A 25,115-nucleotide genomic window follows, 5' to 3' on the forward strand; every position below is an offset into this window, starting at 1 on the left:
TCATGCGGGGATGTCACATGCCCCACATTGTCCCTCCCGTGAGTGCAGTACCAGCAATAAAGGATTTCTACTTACACCACTGGGTGAGTGGGTTTAGAGACCACCTCTCAGGGTCAGGATGCAGGTGGCCAGGTCCAGTGGCTAAAGCAAGAATCAAACCAAGAGTCAGAGCTAGAGCCCAGGGGCAAGAGTTAGAAACAGGGCAGGACGCAGGGAGTCAAACAGACAGGCTCCAATGTAGCAGCCAGAGAGCCTAATTGTGCAGAAAGTGACCAGATAGCAAGTGTGAAAAATCGGGACCTTTTCTTTTTTTTTCTTGGGGGGGGGCAGCATAGTTGCATATATAAAAGATAAAGCCCCTAATAGTAGGAAGTCTGGTCACTTTAGTTGTGCAGACACTTCCCCATACCTCTCTTTGAGTTTAAATAGGAAACCCTGGCCAACCAGCGGTCCCTGTGTTCCTCCAGTCAGGGCCCTGACGAGGCATCCCTGATGTAGCTTCAGGTTTCATGGTCTCTTTGCTCCATCACTTTGTAGCAAGTTACTTGGTAGGAGCAGAGAAGCACTAGTCGCCTGAGAATCTTGCAGATCCAGGTTTCGGGGCTGTGGGGTCATACCACCCTTAGCCAAGGGGCTGCTAGCACATACCAATGCCTTTGTTTAAAAAGGCATTTTATTGATTGATATTTCCAGATTTACATACATACACACATACGAACAGCAGGACATTTGCCTTATACAAAATAAATCCATATTTCACCCCTGGTGGCTGCTCACCAATTGCCCTCTGAGTAGGCACCACAAGCCTGATCCTGCAAGTTGATGAGCGACCCCTGCTCCAAATGATTTCAAAGAGCGTGAGGGCACTGGACGCCCCACAGGATCAGTCTCTAGCCTGGACTGGAAAGCACGGCTTCCTACTGCAAACATCTCCTCTTCTCGGGCTAGGGGCCACCACAAGAGCACACACATTTCCAGCAAAATAGTAGCAGATTCTTTCTTGACATTACATGCAATTGGAGTGATACAGTGAGAAGAGCAGGCCCATCTGACCCCTGTTGGAATGGGTGGTCCCCTTTGGGGGCCCCACCCAAAAAGAAGTGAGAGAAACTGGAGTTACAGCCCTGCGGACTAAAAATCCAATCACCCCAGAATAACCCAGACAGAAGCACTAGAAGATTCCTGCCATACTCCCTCACCTATGTTCCTTAACCTTGAGATGCAGGAAGCACCTGTAGGCAGACAGCCATCCCACCCCAGGCACTCACCATCATTTCATGATGAGACAGCTGAACAATCAGCAGATCTCAGCTTCTGCTGTAATAAATCTTGATGTTCTCCTCAGCTCAGTCCCGAGGCACAGTTTGCACCCACAATTATTTATGGGTCGATTATTTAGGTGCCCAAGTATCTGATTTATAGGCCTGGCTAGTTGGTACAATGTAAGTCATTTAAACCTCTACATACCTGTGCCTGTAAATCAGGTACTTAGACATCTAAACGACCTAAACTGCATCTATGTTTATTTATAGATGGAATAAGAGAGGTCTGCTTACAACTGGGCTAATATGGGTGTATGTAACGATATATACATCAGAATGAACTGGAAGTGTCCCCATTACAGCCATGAATTGCTGTGAGAGTATATGATATAAGTGCACACACTAAAATACACCTGCTACATACCATCTATTCCATTTCTTGGATTTGTACCTAGTCTGTTAAGATTGCAAGCCCTCTGGGGACAGTGTTCTTGTCTTCCTACAGGTCTGTAAAGTGCTTATCATGTTGGCGCTATATAAATATTGCTGAACACAACCACCATTCGAAATGAGGGGTGAAGTTAGATGCCTCTGCAAAAACCATGGTGGGCTGCAAGTGAGCCAAGCAAGTGATTTGCATACGTGAGCCGAACGGTTACCATTGTTCCAAAAGAGAAGATTGCGGAGATCCAAGAAGGTAGATGGCAGCAGCTTCCAACTCATCACCATGTGACAGTTTTTTAGCCAATAATGAGCCAAGAATTGTCATTGTCAGCATCTTAGGGCGACTTCAGTTGCTCAATATGTCTTATTGGCAACAGCTCCACATCAGTTACCACAGTACAGAGCCTGAACAATGCTTTTCTATCCCAGCCCAGCACCTGGAATCCATGGGGCTACAAGAGTTGATAAACCATTCTCTTATCCAGCTCATATGCTCTAAGCGGGAGATCCCATTTATCCCCCTTTACACCAGAATACCAAAGTCATGGTCCAGGCTCCTAGACAACACCTGAACACTGGACACAAAAAATGCAGCCTTCCCCGAGATGAGACATAGTAACCATTTAAAAGTGTACAGCCATCCAACATAAAATTTAGGCCAGGAGATGCAGAAGGGTCTAAATAAAACTACAGGGGACTCTTAAGGAGTCAAAGTTTAGTTGTTTGGCTGAAATTTGGCCAGGACGCCTGGGCTGATCATGTCCAAAATGCAGTGGCATTTCTGATGGCCACAGGTGCCCAGAATGTCAGTTTTGTCTCTCCTCTGAAAGATGGATCCAATAGCAGCCCAGGATCCGCTAACAGCGGGCTGGGGTGCCAGTTCAGTGCAGATCCCGAGGAAATAGAGGACCACCTACTGAACGCCCAAGGCTACTTCTTGAAGCGCCTGGGATATCCTTGGAGGCTTCCCATCTAGGTACTGACCCAGCCCAGTTTACAACACCATTGTCAATCTTATAGAGTCACAGCCCAAAGCAACATGGCTGCAGGACACAGCTTGCTTATAAAACAATGAATTTTGGTCTATCTCCTCATAGTCACTGGTGGCACAGGCAAGAGAATCCAGCCCTGCAGTTCTCACTCCTTCCCCCAACCCCATTTTCCTCCAGCATTGCAGGTACATCCCTGTCTGTTCATCTTCATTCCAACAGGGGCCAAAGGTCTCAGATCTTCAGGGAACCTACACTAGGAGAAGTGGGCCAGTCACTTTAAGAAGCACATTGAGGTTACTGTTCATAATGCTCTAGTGAGGATTCCCCCATCACACATACACACACACACACACACACACACACACACACACAAGCTGTCTCTCCTGGGATGGGTAGGGCTCTTTATCTCCTTAGCCAAAGCCAAGTGTTGATGAGACATGCAGAGACTAGCACAGAGTAGACCAGAAGCTCCTTCTGACGCCAGCCAGTACATTGCTCTTCCAGAGTCCGCAGCCTCCTCGAGATCTTGTTCAACTGCAGAAAAAGCAGCCAAGTCAGTAACAAGTAATGCAGCAAATGAGGGTATAAAGAAAGCTGCCCCTAGCCTCTACCAGCAGGTGCCTCTGTAGGGTTGGTGCAACAGCACTGAGTACAGGGGTGGGAGCTCCCAGTTACTCCAGGTCTACTTCTCCCAGCAGGAGAGACTGTCCTGGTGTGGAAAGGGTTGTCATCTGGACCACACAAATACAGCAGGAAGCAAAATGTTAGGGTCCAGCAGAGCATCAGGGGCCATTTAGTGTCAGTGACTGGAGTCTGCCAGGGTCAAGCACTTTCCCAGTCACCTTAGAACGGTAAAATCTCTACTAGAGTGACCAGATTTTATAGAAACAATCAGGACAGTCCTAATTTTTGGGTCTTTTTCTTATATGGGCTCCTATTACCCTCCACCCCCTGTCCTGATTTTTCACACTTGCTGTCTGGTCACCCTAATCCCTACGGCCAGCTCCGAGTATAGGAGCACTAGGTGCAAGAGGAGACCTCAAGCCCACTGCCCTTGAGGGTACCCCTGATAAGAGGAGAGACTGGGATCAAAGAATGCTAGCTGTGGAGGAGCTCACTACTGGTACTGGTGGCACCTGCTCTCATTATCCCTTAGGCAGCTTTCACAGAGTCCAGTTGCAAAATGTCTCCTCTCTTTCTCACCTGTTTCCTCATGGCTATAATGTCAGTCACACCAATCTCCTCCAGGGAGCTTTCTGAGGCTGGCCCCGCGTTCTGGGAGCTAGGAAGAAGGAAAAACAGAGAGATGCAAATGTGCAAACAGAGATCAAAAGAATGCAATCACATCAGCTCGTGTACACAGCCAGGAAGAGGTGAGGGAAGGGTTACCCATGCAAAAAGCACACCTGTTGGATGGGAAAAAAATGAAAAACAGAGGAAAAAACACCAGATGTTATTGTGAAGATCTAGCATGTCTTTGTAACCACACCACAGCCACTTAAAACCTATCTACATGCAGCTCTGTTACCATCATTGCAAAATATACAGCGATCCTGCAATGGATAGTGTTATACAGCCATGCCTATATTGTTAGAAGCCCAACATATGGAGCGTAGAGAATGTGATATTTACCAATTGGCAGTTTGCTATATATACATAGAGTGATTAAAACAGCCCATGAAAACACAAATCAGGGCCAAGGCCTCAACCGGCATAAACTGGCATAGCTCCATTGAATTCTACGGATCTGTGCTGGTGTAAATCAGAAGATCTGGTCCGTAATGTATAAATCTGCTATTTTTTTCCATTAAAAAATCAAATGGTGATTATCTGCCCCAGTGCATGAGCCATGGATCTCTGTTAAAAGGAGGGTTCTCTAGTTACTTTGCATGATCCCCAGCAGTGTCACTTCACTAAGCAAAAGGACCTTATTGCCTTCAGGAGAAATTCTATGTGAGACCTGGAAAAAAAAATAATCCGTCTGTGTTCTGTCTGCTTCTTACATCACCAGTAGTGAAGATTTAGTTGGGGAATCACCAGTACTGGCAGATTTAGTTGGGGATTGGTCCTGCTTTGAGCAGGGGGTTGGACTAGATGACCTCCTGAGGTCCCTTCCAACCCTGATATTCTAAGATCCTATGAATGAGAGATACAGAAAGAACTCCAGCCCACTCTCCCATAGCTGTATTGATTCTGCAGGGCTACTGGGAGTAACAGCTTTGTCTCAGGAAAGTCAGTGGACAGGACTAGAGGGGACAGGCTGGGTAAAAGGGAGCTGCCATTTTCAGAGTCAACTTTTCTAACACGGTGCTCCAAATCATATATCATTGTAATCGTAAAACCAGATTCTCAGCTGGTATGAATAGATGTCATTCCACAGACTTCGGTGCTCCCATTTACATAGTCTGAGAGGCTCTGGCCCAAAATGTGGACTATGTTTGATAACATACAAAACAGACAGGGATCTCTTTGGATTTTAATTAGTTCGCAAAGTTTGCTCTGGGGAAAACACCACAATCAAAGACAGTTTAAAGAGGTTTAAGAAAATGGATGCTAATCAATATTATATCTTCATATAACACTCTATAATACGAAAAAAGTTAAAATTAATTGTGATGCAGCAGTGTTGATGTCTCCAGATGTAAAATATCAACAACTGAAACAACCCACAATTTTTCATTGAAAAAATCATGGCAGGTCTAGGTAGTGCCCATTATGGTACAGACTGAAAATTACCTTTAATTCTAACCCCCTTTTTCCTATGATGCAACTTTCAAGAATGTCATCTAGCAGTAGATTTACCAAAGGTTTGTTTCTGGTTATGAACATTGGATCAAAAATCAACTGTCATTTTTTACTATGTGTGAAAATAAACTTTTCATCTAACAGAAAAGGTGCATTTGGATAAGAGAAAAAAATAGCCAAAACTCAGTTTCAAACTACGCTGGTTTTGTAGAGAAAACAGCCTTCCAAAAACAAGCCAGGTTTGAAGAACATTGGTCAAGCAGCTTTAAATGTGTGAATGTCACTTTGCATCTACACAATATAAACTTCTGTTTCCCCTGTTCCTTCCTCAAAATCATTTGATTATGGAGATCCTAGCCTGCTCACAACAGAGATGATGTGCAAATTCCAGGGGCTGCATAGCTCAGCATAACAGAATCCTGAAAGAGAATTGAAGGATGACTGAGTTATAGCCACTGGTGTTGGGAGCCTTAAAAAAACAAACAAACTCTGCAGAGAGGAGAGCTGCTGGATCAGAAACCCATGTCAGAGGCTCAAGATCTTGGAATCTGCTGCCAAATAGCTCTGGATTTTGAGACCCTTTCCCGCCTCAAACCCATTTGATAAATTCAATTAGGCAGCGTAAATGCAGAACCCCTAGCACTCGTGTAATGTTAAGGTAACAGCTGGAGTCACGTGCATGTCACAAGAGGTCTTAGATAATTTGGGACAGTCAAGGGAATTATTGATGTTAGCAGAAGCAGGTGGCTAAAAGCCTGGCTCAGAGAGTTTCAGATAGTCCAGGCCAGAGGTTCTCAAACTGGGGGTCAGAACCCCTGAGGGGGCCACATGGGGATTGTTTGCTGTCAGCCTCCACCCCAATTTATAATGGTGTTCAATATATTGAAGAGTGTTTTTAATGTATAAGGGGGTGGGGGGGTTGCACTCAAAGGCTGGTCCAGGCTGACTGCACAGATAGTTCCCCCCCACCCCGTCATCACAGGCTAGCAGTTGGGGATGTAAAGCAGCAAAAGAGCATGAACGGCCCCAAGAGAATATGCTGAACAGAGCCTCTCCTGCTGTGCTGCCCCCTACGGGTTAAAAAGTGCATGCCCGCTTCATGCCATGTTATGTCTGAGGAAAGCAACAGCGTCTTCACAGAGTTGTGCGGATACAGGCCTGAAGCAAGCCAGACAGAGTCACCTGGGCTGGGCTCGGTCTTGGGCAGACTTCTTAACATGGTGGAAGAGTAGGTGACCTAGGAAGTACACCATCTGGAAAATGTTCTGCGGGGAGTAGATCCTGGCATCCTGAGGGAATGGAGGGCTGGGGCTTGGTAGTGCGCTTATGCCTGGCCTGCAGGGCATATACAGAATCATTCTAGTTATTCCCTTCTGTGCTGCATTTTCCCTCCCCCTCCCTATGCACTGGTGTGCCGGGGACCCAGGATTGGGTTGTTCTCAGTATCCTTATGATGGCACCAAGTCTTTCTGTGGAATGTAGTTAGCAAGGGTACTGTCTCACTTACAATTGGGCATCATGGAATGGACACTTAATCTCAGAACCATTAGCAATTATCTTCAAGAACTCATGGAAGACAGGTGACGTCCCAGAGGCTGGAGAAAGGCAAACATAGTACCCGTCTGTTTTTTTTTTTAAATGAGGAACAAAGAGGATCCAGAAAATTATAGTCCAATCAGCCTAACTTCAATACTTGGAAAGATACTGAACCAAATTATTAAACAATCAGTTTGTAAGCACCTAGAAGACAATAGGGTATTAAGTAATGACCAACATGGATTTTTCAAGAACCAATGCCAAACCAACCTAATTTCCTTCTTTGATAGGGTTACTGTCCTAGTGGACTGGGGGCAGTAGATGTGATATCTTGATTTTACAAAGGCTTTTGACAGTCCCACATGACTTTCTCATAAGCAAACTAGCAAAATGTGGTCTAGGTGAGCTACTATAAAGTGAATGCTCAACTGGTTGAAAGACCATACTCAAAGAGTAGTTATCAATGGTTTGCTGTCAAACTGGGAGAGTATCTAGTGAGGTCCATCAGGGGTCTGTCTGTGGATCTGGCACTATTTAATATTTCATTAATTACTTGGATAATGAAGTAAAGAATATGCTTATAAAATCTGCAGATAACAACAGGCTGTGAGGGATTGCAAGCACTTTGGAGGACAGGATTAGAATTCAAAATGCCCTGGACAAATTGGACAATTGGTCTGAATTTAACAAGATGAAATTCAAGAGAGACAAGTGCAAAGTACTGCACTTATGCATTTTATTTTTTCCTTTCTCAACTACAAAAAAAATGGGGAATAACTTGCTAAGCAGTAGTATTGCTGAAAAGGATCTAGAGGCAGTATTCAAACAATCAGTGATTTACTATGAGCCAAGAATGTGATGCAGCTGCAAAAAAGCCTAATACTATGCTGAGGGGTATTAACAGAAGTATTCTATGCGAGACCAGCAAAGTAATTATCCCATGATACTCGGCCCTGAGGCCTCATCTGGAGTATCAGGTCCAGTTTTAGGCGCCATGTTTTCAGAAAGATATGGGCAAACTGGAGAGAGAGAGTCCAGAGGAGAGCAACCAAAAAAGGATCAAAGGTTTAGAAAACCTGATCAATGAGGAAAGGTTAAAATAACTGGGCGTGTTTAATTTTGAGACTAGATGGCTGAGTGGAGACCTGCTAACACTCTTCAAATATGTTAAGGGCTGTTATAAAGAGGACAAAAATGAGTCCTGTGGCATCTTGTAGACTAACAGACGTACTGGAGCATGAGCTTTCATGGGGGAATACCCACTTCGTCAGACGCATGTACACCCACGAAAGCTCATGCTCCAATATGTCTGTTAGTCTATAAGGTGCCACATGGCTCTGTCACTTTTTACAGATCCAGACTAACACGGCTACCTTTCTCATACATAAAGAGGACAGTGATCAATTGCTCTCCATGGTCCACTGAAGACAAGAGAAGAAGTAATTAGCAAGGGAGATTTAGATTAGCTATTAGGAAAAAACTTTAAGTCTAAGGATAGTTGAGTACTGAAATAGGTAACCAAGGGAGGCTGTGGAACCCTCATCATTGGAGGTTTTAAGAACAGGTCAGACAAACACCTGTCAGGGATGGTCTAGGTCTACTTGGTCCAGTCTTGGAGAGGGGGATGGATTAAATTATCTTTCAAGCTCTTTGTTGCTATCATTGATATGATAGTTATACTCAACCAGGATCACCAGCTCAGAGTCTATAGATTGGTGACCCATCTGCTTATACCACACTCACCACAGTGGTATCTGACTATTAGCTTCTGTGAACGATGTCACAGAAAGTCAGCCTTCACAGCATTAGCAACAGGGGAAGGATGATTGTTTCCAGGGGTCAGCGGGCCAGAGTTCTAGCCTTGGCTCTAATACAGATGTACTAGTGTAACACTGCAGCAACCTCTCTGTAAAACAGAGATGACACCAAGCTCAGGAAGGTGCTCAGAGTCTTAACATATGGCTGGTGAAGGGTTCCAGCCTTCTCAGATGGACGGTGCGAGAGAAGGCCAGTGCGTTGTTAAAGATCAATGAGGGAGATCAGCATGGCTATGGGAAACACGGCCTGTCCAGCCCAAGCTGGTTAAGGCTGACCAGGCTGTCATAAACAGATAGTTAAGGGTTACTGTCTCTCTTACCTGTAAGGGTTAACAAACAGGGACCCTCAACACCTGACCAGAGGACCAAACAGAAGACAAGATAGTTTAAAATCTCGTGGGAGGGAAGCCTTTGTTTGTGGGTTTGGGGTTTGGCTTTGTTCTCTGAGTCCTGAACGGGGCTAGAGATGTAACCAGGTTTCTGCCAATCTCCCTGCTACAGTCTCTTATCTGTTCAGAATTGTAAGTAGAAAAGGCAGTCATAGTCTTTTAATTTGTTCTCTTTTTCATTTGCTTATGTGTACTTGCTGGAAGTAGCTTAAATTGTGTTTCTGCTGGAGAAAGTTTCTTTCTATTGTTTATAAGTTGAAAGACCCTGTAACTTTTTACCATCTAAAGTGCAGAGTACTTTTTTCTTTCTTTTTTTATTAAAAGCTTTGCTTTAGACCTGTTTGAGTGTTTTCTCCTAGTTAAAGCTCAAAGAAGCTTGAGTCTGTATTGCCTGAGGAAGGGAATAGTAAAGTTCCTCTTTGTGTTAGATTCACGGAGTTGAATCAGGTGATCTCCTAGTGTTCCCAGGGCGGGAAGGAGCTGGGGAGGAAGGGGGAAGGAAATGGTTTATTCCCCTTTGTTGTGAGACTCAGGGAATTTGGGTCTTGGGACCCCCAGGGAAGGTTTTTGGGGGAGACTACAGTCGATCAGGCGCTCTACTCTAAGTCCTGATTGGTGGCAGCCTATCAGATCTAAGCTGGTAATTAAGCTTAGGGGAATTCATGCTAATACCCATATTTTGGACGCTAAGGTCCAGAATTGGGAATTATATTATGACACAGGCACTAGCCACACCTTTCAGCATGATATAGTCAGGCCAAGTGCTGACAAGACCTTGAGCCCTCAGTGAGCCGAGAGCACCTCGTACAGAGGATCACACATGAGGGGATGGATCATCTGATGCTGGGACATCATTTAATAAGAGCACTTCACTAGAACTTGCCAACATGGACTTAGTCCCTTCCTTCCATGCCATTGCCTATCAATACCCTTAGATTGATGGGGATCATGCCTCCCATAGTGTGTAAGTACTGTCAGGCCAATGGGCCATCTAACACAGTAAGAGAGGCTGAATGCTCAGCGTGTGAATTAGCCCCTGACAGTTCTCACCAGTCAGGTTTCCGGCTTGTGCTACGCAAGGCGATCTGGGGGGTCTCTCTCGTTCTCTCCTTTTGCAGTCTGCCATGGTGGGTCTGTTACAACACGTACACAAAACGAGAATATTAGTACTGACACTCTGCAAGACATTCTCCTCATTCAACCCTCCAATGATCCCAAGGCATCCCCTATGCTCTGCCACCATCAGCCAGGGCAGGAAGCAGCAGAGGGCAACAACCCCAGTAATTCAATAGAATTGCTACAGCTCTATTGCAGCCCCACCATAGCTACTGTGAAACTGCAGTGCCAAGTGAGTTTTAACATGGTAAATGAATGTGCTTTCACAGCCACATGGGCCTGATCCCATGGTCTTTACTCCAGTAAAGACCCACTGGCATCAGTGGGAGTTTTGCCTTGAGTAAGAACCATAGAAACAATTTCAAATTCATACTCTGCCACTGGGGTAGCATAATAATAACCTATTTATGCAACAGCCTCCCAGCCTACACAGCAGTTATCTTAGCCCACTTCTTATCCAGTGCAACACATTATGTCATAATTATACAGTCATTCAGGCCATAAAGGTATTAATGTGACATATTGTGTTTAGATCCCGGAACAGCATATGCCCGAACACATCTCCACACCAGCCTTGCCCATGATCAGCCTTGCTCCACAAGAATACATAATAAGGACTCTGTCTCGATGCAAACATCATATTCAAATAAAACCCCTTATTGAAGATGAAAGAATTTGTATACAACCTCGTTTGAAGTTTGTTTATTCTCTTGCATTTCATTTGGCTCAGACAGCAAGGCAAGACTGACCTGTTTATGCCTTGGTTTGATCACAGACTAGCCTCCTGCCACAGCATCTGAGGAGGCTTAATATACCATTGGGGGGGGGGGGAAGAGAAACAGATGGAGTTTTGCCAATCCATAGGAGAAGGAGAAGGCCCAGTGATCCAACCTTTCTTGAAAATATTCCCACTACCATCAGGTTGTATAGAACAACCTTGACCTTGGGCCTGAAGTGCATATGTGACCATCGCACACAGTGTCGTCCTTTCCCAGCAGCAGTATTCCCTTATCACCCACAGTAGAGCTGCATGAAATTTGGTAGCTTCCTTTCACAGCCAGTTGTGGAAGCATTTTCCTTGGTTTCAGTTCACAGCCAGGGCCTGATTGGAGCCAGAAAAGTTGGAGTTGGTATTTAGATCAATGAGTGAGCTCTGAAGAGAAAGAAATTAAGCTTTACATGTCCTAGCACTCCTGTAGCACTCCAGTGGGTGAAGGCACCTTAGAGAAGGCCTGGTTCGATGGTCTGGATGACTAAAGATGCAAGTCTCTATCTGTAAGCAGTGGAGAACCAGAGACAGCTTCTTTCTTCTAGATTAGTTTCGCATTAGAGTAAGATTTGTCTCTGGATGATCAGATACTGGATTTTTGAATAATGTTTTGATCCCAAGTACTAACAAAACTAACTTCTTTTCCTGTTTGACACAGTAGGAGGGTTGAAAAGGGATCCCACAGCCCAGCTGGCCTATATTTGGGACACACCCAGTGTTTAATTTGTGCCAGGGCTGAGCCCTAGCACCACTAGGCTTGGCAGTTATTAGCCCCGACACCTCTGGGCTTGGCACTTCGTAGCCTCGGGGGGAGGGGGGGAAATAAGCATAGTGAAATAGCATTTTTTACTAATAGCTTATTTTTCCGCCCCCCCTACAGTTCCTCACATCTCCTTGTCAATTGCTGGAAATGGGCCATTTTCATTACCACTACACACAGTTCTTTTTCTCTCCTGCTGATAACAGCTCACCTTAATTGATCACTCTCCTTATAGTGTGTACGGTAACATCCATTGTTTCATGTGTGTGTGTGTGTGTGTGTGTGTGTATACACATCTATATCTTCCTACTGTATTTTCCACTACATGCATCCGAGGAAGTGGGCTGTAGCCCACGAAAGCTTATGCTCAAATTTGTTAGTCTCTGAAGTGCCACAAGTACTCCTGTTCTTTTTATGGAACAAAGTGGCACCAGAACACATTCTGCCCAGAGGATATGATAGCGGTGGACATTAGTGGTGGGACAAAAATGAATTTAGAAAGAACCCCTCCAACGATCTCTTGCTCTGGACAGAGCCAGAGTTCATAGGAGTCAGCTACAACATGAGTCATCCCATCAATCTATTCTGCAGAGGTGGGAACTCTCCTTTTACACATTTGTCTTGTCACTTAAATCAGGGCTTCACCACAGATATGGGGCACTAGCTATGGGGCTATGGGACGCGGGAGGAAGACGACATTGGGGACATTTCACTATCCCAGGAATTTTTCTCCGGGACACTGCCTTGTTATGGGTGCCCACATCTGTTCTAGATACAGTACCAATCGCTTGCGTTTCTGGGTGCCTGATTGAGTTGTGGTGTCCATAAACAGGAGCTCCCCAAACCCTGCAGGCTGGGTGGAGGTGTCCTGAAGCATATGCACAACAATAGAGGGGTGCTGCCTTAGCTGGTCCAACAGGAAAGGCCTTCGACTATCATCCATCATCTCTACAAAGAGGAAAGAGAGGGCAGTTAGAAACATTTGCATACGTCCCAGAACATAACAGCATCGTGTTCAGACTGGGTGCGAGAGGGGGGAAGTGATGTCCAAATCCCTGGGAGAAGCAACTCTGTTTCTATGGCTACCAATACAGTACCCCACGGGGGGGGCGAGGTACACCACCCCCCAACCCCCTTGAAGCTTTGACAGTCATTGTCTGCAGTCTTTATCCAGTGCCTGTTCCAGGTTTTCCGATTGAAATCCATTTCAGGATTTCCTCCCCACCTCCCTCCAGTATCACTGGAGCACTCTCTGCTTACCTGAAAGTGGGGCAGGCTACATTAACAGGCACTATTCACCCACAGGCACATGGAAATCCCATGCCGGAATTCTTACACCCACATGGCTCGTAATCTGAATGGAGAGCAATGACAAAACTCCTCTAAGACATTCACTGCTTCAGGCAGAGTCTAACCATGGCCTTCTCGGCTCTACTTGTTTTCATGGGCCTTAGAGGCTCTTGGGCACTGATGGCAGCAGTTTGAACACACTGACTCATAGCCAATCTCCCCAAAAGCCAGCCCCCAGAGAAGTAATCAGAGTTTTAGCTCCAAATCTCTAAAACAAGCATTCCTCGGAAACACACCACCAGCTGTGCAGAGGATAAGCCAGCCTTCCTCTCAAGGAACAGAGAAGGAAAGTCACTTACTATACAGCTCCAAAGCTGCTAGTGCACTGTGGTTGGGGACTTAGTGTAAAAAGAGTAAGGGCTCTAGGTCCTTCTTCTCCTTGAGATGCCAGGTAGAGACTCTACCAAGGGGTGGAGAGGGGAATAGATATGGATAATGCGGGTCGTAGCTCCACCTCCCCCAAGCAGGGACTCAAGGATATTAGCCAGCTTGAGTGGCACCAAGAGGATCTTAGAACTTTCTCTCCATCACCCTTATCCCTCTCTGAGTTCATGCACGCATACTAACCACCTCAAGCCCTCTGTCCCCAAGGCCGCACACTCAGAGCAATTCTGGATCCCAAACATTTTTGCTCCCACATCTGCAAACCTGCCTGTCACCAGCTCCACAGACACTGCCAGAACCCAGCCTCACCCTGATCCTGCTTTAACCCTCATTCATATCTCCAGCACTTCCTCTTAGGCTGAGTCAGTCTCTCTTGGGTCCTTGCTGACTAGGGCCCAGAATGCGGCAGCAGGACTACTCTGCTGCCCCAGAAAGCTACATTAGTCCTGCCTCCATCACCATCTCTAGCTTCCTACCCACTTCCAGACCTAATCCACAATTTCCCCACATGGCCTCACGCTGCTCCAGCTAAACATCCACACTGCACAGCTAACTTCTCTTGCCTCTTCACTCTGCATCTTCTCTCCACACTTGGAAAATGTAACCTCTCTCATCTCTCTGGAGCCCATTCCCTGCCTGCCATCGGGCCCTTTGGCACCTTTACTAGTGTGTGAAGAATATCACTTCCCACTCGCTTTCCCCATCATTCTAACACTCCTCCCCACACCTCCCTCATGCTACAGGAAGACACCAAGATCTTTTGCCTCTCACACAGCAGCAGCTGATGCAATTCTCAGAAACAAACACTCTGTCCCCACTCTCAGGGCAAAGCCCGTCAGGATCAGCCGATAGGGGATGCTACACAGAGTCCATTGCATTCTATGCTCCGTGCTAGTTCATGTCCAATCAAAGCCAGCTCATTCCATCACCTGCCAGTGACAGCCTATCAGGGATGTGCATCTGGAAGGACGGGCGAAGCTCCTCAGCTTCTCTCTCCTCATCCAATGGGTTGGACTCATCTGCCACCTTCAGCCTGTTGGGCACCTGCATGCGCTGATTGATGGCCTCCATGAAGCTCAGGTCACATGGGGCTTGGTTCATTTCCAGACCCCGAAATGGCCACATCATTTCACTCCCAGCCTCACTTTGGCAGCCTGGAGGTCACACAATTAAAAAAAAAAAAAAAAGCCAGCACGGCACTGAAAGAAAGCTATCAACACCAAACACTCTCACATCCTGCCACGATGGACACAATTTAAGATGCAAATGTAAGAATAATCCCTAACTTTCATACAGTGAGTTTCATCGGCAGACCTCAAAGCATTTTACAAGGGTGCCCTTCTGTGAAATGGGGATGATACTGAGGAAACTGAGGCACAGAGCAATGCAGTGAGTTGCCCACCGTCACCTAGCAGGCTAATGGCAGAGGTAATCAATATTAAAAATGGACACTGTTTTAAAAGCAGAGCAAGGGCACACCTTAAGAATTAGCTGGTGGGAGGAGACAAAGATTCTGATAGTGATTAAAAATGGAAAATTCCTGTAGGAGGGGAAAAAGCATGTTCTCTCTCATCTACATTCAGCAGTAAAGAAATGAGCAAGAAAGAAGTAAAGTGTCCATAGGAAAGAGCATAGTATACATGATACAGCCAGGCAAAATTTTTTCACCAGAACTGTTTGAAGGAAAACTGGGTTTTCAATTCAACTCAGAATTTTTCCATGAAAAAAAAGAGTGTTCTGTCCACACACAAATTTCAAGTTTTTGTCAAAAACCATTTTTTTTTCTTTCAGGGAAAAAGCTGAAATTTTCCCCTGAGAAATTTCAACAAAAATGAATTCCCTGCTGCCATTTTTGGCACAATTTTCTGCAAGAATAGGGCTGCTCAGAAAACAAGCCTTTGTGTGCTTTTAAGAAGAAAACGGTCACAGTCTCTTAGAAAGATAGAAGATTAGGGTTGGAAGAGACCTCAGCAGGTCATCTAGTCCAACCCCTGCTCTAAGCAGGAACAACCCCAACTAAATCATCCCAGCCAGGGCTTTGTTATGCCAGGTCTTGAAAACCTCCAAGGATGGAGATTCCACCACCTCCCTAGGTAACCCATCCCAGTGCTTCACCACCATCCTAGTGAAATAGTGTTTCCCCAATATCCAGCCTAGACCTCCCACATTGCAACTTGAGACCATTGCTCCTTGTTCTGTCATCTGCCACCACTGAGAACAGCCAAGCTCCATCCTCTTTGGAACCCCCCTTCAGGTAGTTGAAGGTTGCTATTAAATCCCCCCTCACTCTTCTCTTCTGCAGACTAAATAAGCCAAGTTCCCTCAGCCTCTCCTCATAAGAGGAGGAGCTTTTCAAAGCTTAAAGGTACAGTACTCAGCAAACATAGGTGTAACAGTTTTACTGTTTAAAAAGCTACCAGAAATGAGCAAGACAGCATTTCTCAAACTGTAGGTCAGGACCCTAAAGTGGATCATGGCCCTGTTTTAATGGGATTGCCAGGGCTGGTGGGTTTTAGACTCCTGGAGCCCGGGGCCAACGCTCAAGCCCCATTGCTGGGACCAATGTCTGAGCTCAGGTTACAGGTCCCCTGCCTGGGGTTGAAGCCCTTAGGCTTTAGCTTTGCGCCCCCCCGCCCCGCCCAAGGCAGCAGGGCTCAGGCTTTGGTCCCCCTTCCTGGGGTCATGTAGTAATTTTTGTTGTCAGAAGGGGGTCGCGGTGCAATGAAGAAGTTTGAGAATCCCTGAACTAGAGGGAAGGCTTTGGTGGGTGGGAGAGTAAATGCCCCATGTTCCAAGGCACCCAGACAAAAGCACAATCCCCTATGGTGATTAAAGGTGTGCAACAGTGAACTTCCTAACAGGTGGGTTGTGTCTGAGCAGAGATGCTTGTTAGGACAAATGACAAGGAGAGGATCCCAAAAGTAGCCAGGGCTTTGAAAACCAGTAGGGCCACTGGTGTCAATCTCCCACTCGGTAGGCAGCCAGTGTGCCTAGATAGAGGAGCAACTAGTCAACAGAACTCAAGCAACGTCCAGATTGGTGTTATGCCACATGGTTATCCTGTTAGGATAGTTCTCTCCCTTCACTAAGTGTCCATGGCAGGCTGGTCCACAGGCCTCTGCCACTGAGCACAATGTGACAGGGACTTCGCACCACTCTGCAGCCAGCTGCTTGTTGAAGAGCAGCACCCAATGTGACAAAAGGATCTGGACTAGACGTGTGGAAGGGGCAAGTGCTGGGGTAAGTGGGGAAAACCCCAGGGATCCAGGAGGTGCATGCAGGGTCTGGCTTGGGTGGCTGGAACACTGTAAGTACACATGGAGCTTTATCACCGTGACGAACCTGGGTAGTCCCTAGGCATGTCTGTGACAAACATGCTTAATAGACTCAGACTCTAGGACTGGAAGGGACCTCGAGAGGTCATCGAGTCCAGTCCCCTGCCCTCATGGCAGGACCAAATACTGTCTAGACCATCCCTAATAGACATTTCTCTAACCTACTCTTAAATATCTCCAGAGATGGAGATTCCACAACTTCCCTAGGCAATCTATTCCAGTGTTTAACTATCCTGACAGTTAGGAACTTTTTCCTAATGTCCAACCTAAATCTCCCTTGCTGCAGTTTAAGCCCATTGCTTCTTGTTCTATCATTGGAGGCTAAGGTGAACAAGTTTTCTCCCTCCTCCTGATGACACCCTTTTAGATACCTGAAAACTGCTATCATGTCCCCTCTCAGTCTTCTCTTTTCCAAACTAAACAAACCCAATTCCTTCAGCCTTCCTTCATAGGTCATGTTCTCAAGACCTTTAATCATTCTTGTTGCTCTTCTCTGGACCCTCTCCAATTTCTCCACATCTTTCTTGAAATGTGGTGCCCAGAACTGGACACAATACTCCAGTTGAGGCCTAACCAGCGCAGAGTAAGGCGGAAGAATGACTTCTCGTGTCTTGCTCACAACACACCTGTTAATGCATCCCAGAATCACGTTTGCTTTTTTTTGCAACAGTATCACACTGTTGACTCATATTAAGCTTGTGGTCCAATATGATCCCTAGATCTCTTTCTGCCATACTCCTTCCTAGACAGTCTCTTCCCATTCTGTATGTGTGAAACTGATTGTTCCTTCCTAAGTGGAGCACTTTGCATTTATCTTTATTGAACTTCATCCTGATTACCTCAGACCATTTCTCCAATTTGTTCAGATCATTTTGAATTTTGACCCTGTCCTCCAAAGCAGTTGCAATCCCTCCCAGTTTGGTATCATCCACAAACTTAATAAGCGTACTTTCTATGCCAACATCTAAATCGTTGATGAAGATATTGAACAGAGCCGGTCCCAAAACAGACCGCTGCAGAACCCCACTTGTTATACCTTTCCAGCAGGATTGGGAGCCATTAATAACTACTCTCTGAGTACGGTTATCCAGCCAGTTATGCATCCACCTTATAGTAGCCCCATCTAAATTGTACTTTCCTAGTTTATCTATAAGAATATCATGCGAGACCGTATCAAATGCCTTACTAAAGTCTAGGTATATCACATCCACCGCTTCTCCCTTATCCACAAGGCTCGTTATCCTATCAAAGAATGCTATCAGATTAGTTTGACATGATTTGTTCTTTACAAATCCATACTGGCTATTCCCTGTCACTTTACCACTTTCCAAGTGTTTGCAGATGATTTCTTTAATTACTTGCTCCATTATCTTCCCTGGCACAGAAGTTAAACTAACTGGTCTGTAGTTTCCTGGGTTGTTTTTATTTCCCTTTTTATAGATGGGCACTATATTTGCCCTTTTCCAATCTTCTGGAATCTCCCCCGTCTCCCAAGATTTCCCAAAGATAATAGCTAGAGGCTCAGATACCTCCTCTATTAACTCCTTGAGTATTCTAGGATGCATTTCATCAGGCCCTGGTGACTTGCAGGCATCTAACTTTTCTAAGTGATTTTTTACTTGCTCTTTTTTTATTTTATCTTCTAAATCTACCCTCTTCCCGTAAGCATTCACTATATTGGACATTCCTTCAGACTTCTCAGTGAAGACCGAAACAAAGAAGTCATTAAGCATCTCTGCCATTTCCAAGTCTCTCGTTACTGTTTCCCCCCCCCTCACTGAGCAGTGGGCCTACCCTGTCCTTGGTCTTCCTCTTGCTTCTAATGTATTGATAAAAAGTCTTGTTTCCCTTTACTCCCATAGCTAGTCTGAGCTCATTTTGTGCCTTTGCCTTTCTAATCTTGCCTCTGCATTCCTGCGTTATTTGCCTGTATTCATCCTTTGTAATCTGACCTAGTTTCCATTTTTTATATCACGCCTGTTTATTTTGTAGGTCACGCAAGATCTCGTGGTTAAGCCAAGGTGGTCTTTTGCCACATTTTCTATCTTTCCTAACCATCAGAATAGCTTGCTTTTGGGCCCTTAATAGCGTCCCTTTGAAAAACTGCCAACTCTCCTCAGTTGTTTTTCCCCTACTGAACAACAACGAGGTGGGAGGGAGGAGGAAACAAACAAACAAAACACTTATGGGCCCTGCCCCAAGGGTTCCCAAAAAAAGATGAAAGACAGGAGGGAACCACTTCTGGTAATGGAGAGTATGGAGGAGACCAACCCAGGAAGGATTCAAGGAGCATATTTCTCCAGCCAAGAGAGTTTCACTGTGGATTTATTTTAAACTGTGCAATTCCTTTTCCCTAGAGAAAATTAATATCATCAGATGGGTACAGGGCTCTAGCCACAGGCCCCCCAGCAGTTGCTCTTTTGAAGCTAGAAACCTTGCAGAACAAGCCACACTGGCTGGGCACAGCAGGATGTCAAGTAGAGAGGAATGCTCTCCATGCGGCTGCAAGATTGTGAGAATAAATGCTGGAGAGAAAAGCACCTGTGTACCAGTCTCACCTTTGCCGCCAGGGCCAGCTCCAGGCACCAGCATTCCAAGCAGGTGCTTGGGGGGCCAATCTGCACGGGACAGCAGTCCGTGTGTTTTTGTGGCCCCAAGCAGCATGCCAAATTACCGCCACGGACAGCGGGGGCATTAGGGCCCCGTGTGCCATTACGGCGGCATGCGCATTTCCGCAGCGGCGGCAATTGGGTGGCAGCTTCTGTCTTCAGCTGCCTGCAACGGCAATTCGGTGTGCTGCTTGGGGCGGCAAAAACAATAGAGCCGGCCCTGTCTGCTGCTGACTCACTGAATGACCTTGGATAAGTCACAGCCTCCCCACGCCTCCATTCCCCAGTCTGCACCAGGGAGAGAATGTCAAATTCATTCATGTTTGTGGTGCAATCAGCTCTCTCCGCGGCAGGAGTGGAAGGGAAGCACAAAGTTGATTTGGGCTCCCCAGTTCACACCGTCACAGGGGAGGCAGAATAGACGAGGACGCGTTGGGAACACAAGTGAGTGCACTGGGGCCCAACCTTGATGACAGTTACGCCCCCGGGTCTATTTTTAACAGCACTACCTTGATTTTCTGCTCAGTCGCCCACCTGCTTGCCTTCTGAATCCACCACGGTGCCGAAACATTCGGCTCTGTGTGCACCTCAGACCCTACAAACTCCTCCCTCCTCCCCACCCTCTGACACCCGCAGAGGTGTCAGGGCAATGGATGGCAGTGTGCTACCCTGCAGAGATGGCAACTTCTCCTTGTGAAATCTCTGCTTCCTACAGGCAGTCCCCTCCAGTCCCTTCGCCCTCACAGGCTGGACAAACAGACCCCAAAATTAACATGTAGGCAGCACAGTCAGAGAGGCCAGAGGCTTGGCTCAGTAGATGTTCTGGGGGTTTGCTGGGCCCAAGGCTGGCCGCAGACAGGCGGGAAGCATGGTCCCCTCTGGCTGAGTAAAGGGGCTCTGCTGAGCCAAGCACGGGAGTTTCAAGTAGTTATCGTCCAGCTGCAGGGGCTGGTCACTTTAAAAATGTGTCTAGTGGGTCATTAAATCTATCAGCCAGGCAGTTGCTCTCTACAGCCTGCTGCTGCACAGGATAGAAGGGCCAGATCTTGGCCCATACACCCATTGCCTTTGTGCCACTCGGATGGTCCAAAGAGCACAGGGTTGTTGGAACTGCCCCAATGTCGGGGGAATTCCAGGGTGCTGTAAAGCCCCAGTAGCCAGTTCTATGCACCCTGTTCCTTTGGGAACATGGGGGCACCCTGGGTGGGCTGGGATAGCATGGAGCCAGAGTACAATGCGCTGCAGCCATCCTCAGCTGGCAGAGGAGACTAAATGGCTTCATGCAGAGCAGCCCTCATGCTGCTCGAAGTCATACCGGCAGCTGATTCATCCCCTAGGCTGAAGATCAACAGAGCCAATATGGACCTTAGAGCCACTCCCCACCCTGACCCTCACTCAAGGCTCTACACTGAGCACAGCTCGACCAGGCCCAAAGAATCTATTGCAGGAGACTTCCAAATCCATCAGACGGCAAGTTTTTATTATTTGCACTATGGTTGCACCTTGAGGCCCCCCCAATCAAGAATCAGGGCCCCTTTGCGCTAGGCACTGTACCAATAGTATAACAAGGAATCCCTGCCCCAGAGCTCACAACCAGGCATGAGAAAGCACAGCAGGTAAAAGAAAGAGGAGTGGGTGAGGTGGAAGGACCAAGTGACTGTGAAGCGACCTGTTTCCATCATAATCAGCAGTCTCCCTTTACCACCTGCCTCAGTCAGTCTCTTCTCTCTTCATTAAATCAAGTCAATCCTTACTTAAAAAAATAGAAACTTATCCAACATCAGCTGTGACAATCTCCTGCTTTCAAGTATATGCTCAAGGTAGCTGCGTCCCCTCAGGTCTGTTCCACAGCATCAAAGCGGAGGCTTCTCCTGACAAGTATCACTACAGTGGCATTTACTGAGCTGTTCCTTGGAGCCCCATTATAAGAACAAGAGAACATAAAAATGGCCATGTGGGTCAGACCAATGATCCACCTAGCCCAGTATCCTGTCTTCCGACAGCAGCCAATGCCAGGTGGCCCAGAGGGAATGGAAGAACAGGCAATTGAGTGTCCATCCATCCCCTGTCATTCTGTCCCAGCTTCTGGTTGTCAGAGGCTAGGGACACCCAGAGCCTGGGATGAAGTCCCTGACCATCTTGGCTAATGGTCATTGATGACCCTATTCTCCATGAACTGACCCAATTCTTTTTAAAACCCAGTTATACTTCTGGCCTTCACAGCATCCCCCGGTAACAAGTTCCACAGGTTGACTGTGTGTTGGGTGAAGAAATACTTCCTTATGTTTGTTTTAAACTTGCTGCCTATTAGTGTCATTGGGTGACCCCTGGTTCTTGTGTTACGTGAAGGGGTAAATAAGACTTCCCTATTTACTTTCTTCACCCCATTCAGTTTTATAAACTATTATACCCCACCCCACCCCACCCCACCCCCAAGTCATCTCTTTTCCAAACTGAGAAGAGTACCTTTTCCAATTCTAATATCTTTTTTGAGATGGGCCGACCAGACCTGCACACAGAGTGGGCATGCCATGGATTTACGTAGTGGCATCAGGGCACTCCAGAAAAGCAATACAGCTGCTGCTGAACTTTATGCATATGATTAAGTCCATTCATAGACTGTTATGCAGGAGGTCAGAATAGATGATAAGTGGTCCTTGTTGGCCTAACAAAGACCAAGAGAGTCACTGTACCAAAGACCTTACAATATAAAAATATTATGCAAGGTGTGGGGGGGGAGAAACTGAGGCATGGTGAGGGGAAGTGACATGCCCAGGATCATCCAGTAAACTAGTGGCAGAGACATGAATAGAAGCCACATCTTCTGAGTCCCAGTCCACTAGACCAGTTTTTATCTGCGTATTGAATCAGGGCCTGAATGCAGATTCTAAAGCAGTGACAGGCACTTTTAAAAACCTGTCACAAGCTATAACAGCACATACCCCACACTGCTACCCCCTAACGGCCTGCAGAGCACATCCTTGAGCTAGCTCTGTCCTCTCATCTATCTCAGCCCCCAAAATCCTGAAAAAATAAGAGGTGTCTTGCAGTGAGCCTTGGAGATCAATAGATCTAGGCCCTGGTAGACCAAGAGACTAAATAAATGCCAGAGTCACAGACAGACCCTTTCTCTAGACCCCTAGTTCACCGATCACAACTGTAGGCTATGCGATCTATGGTATTTTCCTTCAGGTTTTTGCTGTGTTATAAAGCAATGTGGGTAGTTAGAAAACAGACATTAAAACAAGCCATGCTGAATTCATGCACAGTGGAAGATCTGTTCATTTTCTAATCACCAATGGAAATATTACAGCTTCCAAAGAGCTCAGGGACCAGGGGGGAATGAGGACGTAGGCCCCAAGGAGAGTCAGACTATTAAGACTCAAAATTCAGCTGTCAAAATACATGAAAAATGAAGCATTCAAGTAGATGGATTTTCTTCTTTAAAAAAACACTTTCTTCAGGGCTTTTCTTGCAGCCACAGAGCAATCCCATCACATCAGCAGAACAGGAGCGGCTTTCAGGCTGATTCTCTACATTTTAAGCATCAAAAGTTAGAGAGAGTTTCTGACTCAGCCAACCCTTCCTGAGGGGGGCACTCAGGAGCCCCTTTTCTGGAGGGAACCACCTGCCCCTACTGCATGAAAAACTTCGCCAGGTAATGTTACCCCACGAGTGCTGGATCCGGGGTTAAATGGACTGTGTGTAAAGGACCCTGTGGAATATCTGCTCTTCTCCTCTGAAGACGTAAGGTCTAATCCTGTTCAAGGCACATATGGAAGTGACTTCGTTGGCCTCAACTTTGTCCTTAGCAGATGGGCATCAACCTTACTGTAAAGAGAGCTTAGAGAAGACTGGAACACTAAGGCAACTCCCATTGCTGGAATGCAGAGTGCTGCAGGGCCAGGGCAAAAGGGCACTGACAGAGCTGCGTGGAGAGCCCAGGGCTGAATGAGAGGTGCTGGAGCTTGGAGGTCTGGGACTGAGATGGATAGGCAGAGCGAGTGGGTGGGCAGGACTGGAATGGCAGGGAGGGCTGAGGTGCATGAATGGAGCTGAGAGTGCCTAGCAGGGGGACGGCAGGAGGCACTGACCTCAGATTTAGGCTAGAGATGCATTGGCAGAGCTGGGTGACAGGAGGCACTGAGGGGTATTTCAGATCCCTCACCCCACCCCCTGACACTAAGCTTTGACCAAAACACTAACCTTGCTAGGCACTGGCAAGGGGACAGTGCATTGCTAACAAATCTGTTCTTTGGATCAGATGTTAAATCGAGCTCATTTTGGGCTCCCTGTACTGGGAAGATGTCATGCACTTCACACAGAGAGTAAAGGATGACCAGGGTTTTGTGTTCAGTCTCATTAAACCCCCATGAACTGTGGCAGTTGGGTAGGAGCTATTATTGATTGCTTAACAGGCCACATTCTGAGCCAGCGGGGGTAGAAGTAACTCTCCTGACATCTGCCTACACCAGACTGGAATTTGATCCAGTGATTGCTATGTCTGCCTGCACAGTCACTGCATTCCCACAGGTAACCCACTCCTGCAGAAAGCACTCTGGGACACCTCAAGTGGCAGAGGTGCTATCGGAAACAAAGTGCATTGTCCTGCTTAAGGTATCAAGCTCTCCCCTTGGTGCCAAAGGCTTCTGGGAGCAGCCTGGCTTACAGCATGGCATGGGGCCAAGGAAGGAAAGGCAGGTGGGCTCTGTGTGCAAGGTGAGCAATAGCAAGGGAGGCAGAGTGGAGAATGAGCTCTGCTGACATCCACAAGAGGGAACCTCGTAATATCACAAACAGCAAGAGCTGAGCTCCAGCCCTGAGGAACAGGAGGGCTAGCTTTGCCCTGTTTGAAGAGTGTGATTTCATATGCCAGCCTAATACAAATCAGAGAGAAAACCCTCACTTCCAAAACCAGAACTTCTTGTTTTCTGTAGGGAAAATTAAACAATCCAGCCCCAGCTGGAAGGGAAACAGCCCAACCTAAACTGCACCAGACTTATGCTGAAATCAAGAGGCAGAACTTCAGTCAGGAGAGAGATTTGTTTTCAGCTCACTTTAGACGGCAGCCAATCGCCCCTGCTCCATTTCCTCCTGTCCTGATCCTGTCCCTGGAACATAGAGCAGCCCTGTAAACACACTTCTCCCGGCAAGTCACAGACATACATACCTGCCTGGGGTAAAGTCAAGCAAGCTAAGCCAGGAGCCTGATGTCTTTGTCAGGCCACAGCTAGGAAGAGAGAGAAGCTAGAATCGTTCATATAATTAGCCCAGGCAAACCCAGAGTGAATTGCTCCACAAAGAAAACTAAAACTTTCCTACATTGTACACCCTCTCTAAAGCCACAAACCCACCAGCCCCCTTTGCTCTAGCCAACTTTGTCCCCCTTTCAGCTCACTAGTTTCATGGTATTTTTGTGTTATTTCCAGTTTGTTAATGAAACTTACTAACCTGTAAACAACTTTTCTTCCAGCCCCTTACAGTCAGCTGGATGGTGATGTCAACCCCAGAATTTCTGATCCCTCCCATTTTGGCAGCTTAGGCTCCAGAAAAGCTGTAGGATTGGCTGAATGATAGAAGCTGTCCTTCGTTCTTTTAAAGAGACAG

At 46.6% G+C, this 25,115-nt stretch overlaps 2 protein-coding genes across 9 annotated transcripts in view; both read right to left on the reverse strand.

Moving 5' to 3' along the window:
- Positions 1-484, reverse strand: part of CNGA2 (cyclic nucleotide gated channel subunit alpha 2) — a 27,906-nt gene extending 27,422 nt beyond the window's left edge. For 4 of the 5 annotated variants that reach the window (XM_030574466.1, XM_030574468.1, XM_030574467.1 and 1 more), the window contains exon 1: positions 76-223. The gene's annotated coding sequence lies outside the window, so the exon portion shown is untranslated. Of the gene's footprint in view, positions 1-75; positions 224-409 lie in introns of those variants that run through there. The other variant, XM_030574465.1, reaches the window with a different exon arrangement.
- LOC115657129 (mitochondrial fission factor-like) lies at positions 319-25,024 on the reverse strand. 4 transcript variants are annotated; one of them, XM_030574470.1, is made up of 8 exons: positions 24,960-25,010; positions 24,566-24,619; positions 14,494-14,718; positions 12,612-12,778; positions 10,236-10,318; positions 6,626-6,778; positions 3,902-3,980; positions 319-3,232 (listed from the first exon to the last, which is right to left on the reverse strand). In XM_030574470.1, the coding sequence occupies exons 3-8, from the start codon at positions 14,690-14,692 to the stop codon at positions 3,101-3,103; spliced, it is 813 nt and encodes a 270-aa protein (XP_030430330.1). In that variant the 5' UTR covers positions 14,693-14,718; positions 24,566-24,619; positions 24,960-25,010; the 3' UTR covers positions 319-3,100. The 4 variants fall into 4 exon arrangements, with proteins under 4 accessions (XP_030430330.1, XP_030430329.1, XP_030430331.1 ...); XM_030574469.1 differs by lacking the exon at positions 24,566-24,619 and having other exon boundaries at positions 24,960-25,024; XM_030574471.1 differs by lacking the exons at positions 24,566-24,619; positions 24,960-25,010 and adding an exon at positions 24,679-24,888.
- Between the last annotated feature and the right edge of the window lie 91 nt (positions 25,025-25,115).

The sequence above is a fragment of the Gopherus evgoodei genome, chromosome 9, assembly GCF_007399415.2.
Source record: "Gopherus evgoodei ecotype Sinaloan lineage chromosome 9, rGopEvg1_v1.p, whole genome shotgun sequence".
Lineage (NCBI taxonomy): Eukaryota > Metazoa > Chordata > Testudines > Testudinidae > Gopherus > Gopherus evgoodei.

Coding starts and splice junctions, on each gene's coding strand:
- LOC115657129 (XM_030574469.1), bottom strand. CDS start 14,692: ATGATGTGGCCATTTCGGGGTCTGGAAATGAACCAAGCCCCATGTGAC. Junction 6,779..10,235: donor ACAAGCCGGAAACCTGACTG/GTGAGAACTGTC, acceptor TATGCCCTGCAG/GCCAGGCATAAGCGCACTAC. Junction 3,981..6,625: donor CAAGACCGAGCCCAGCCCAG/GTGACTCTGTCT, acceptor CCTTCTTCCTAG/CTCCCAGAACGCGGGGCCAG.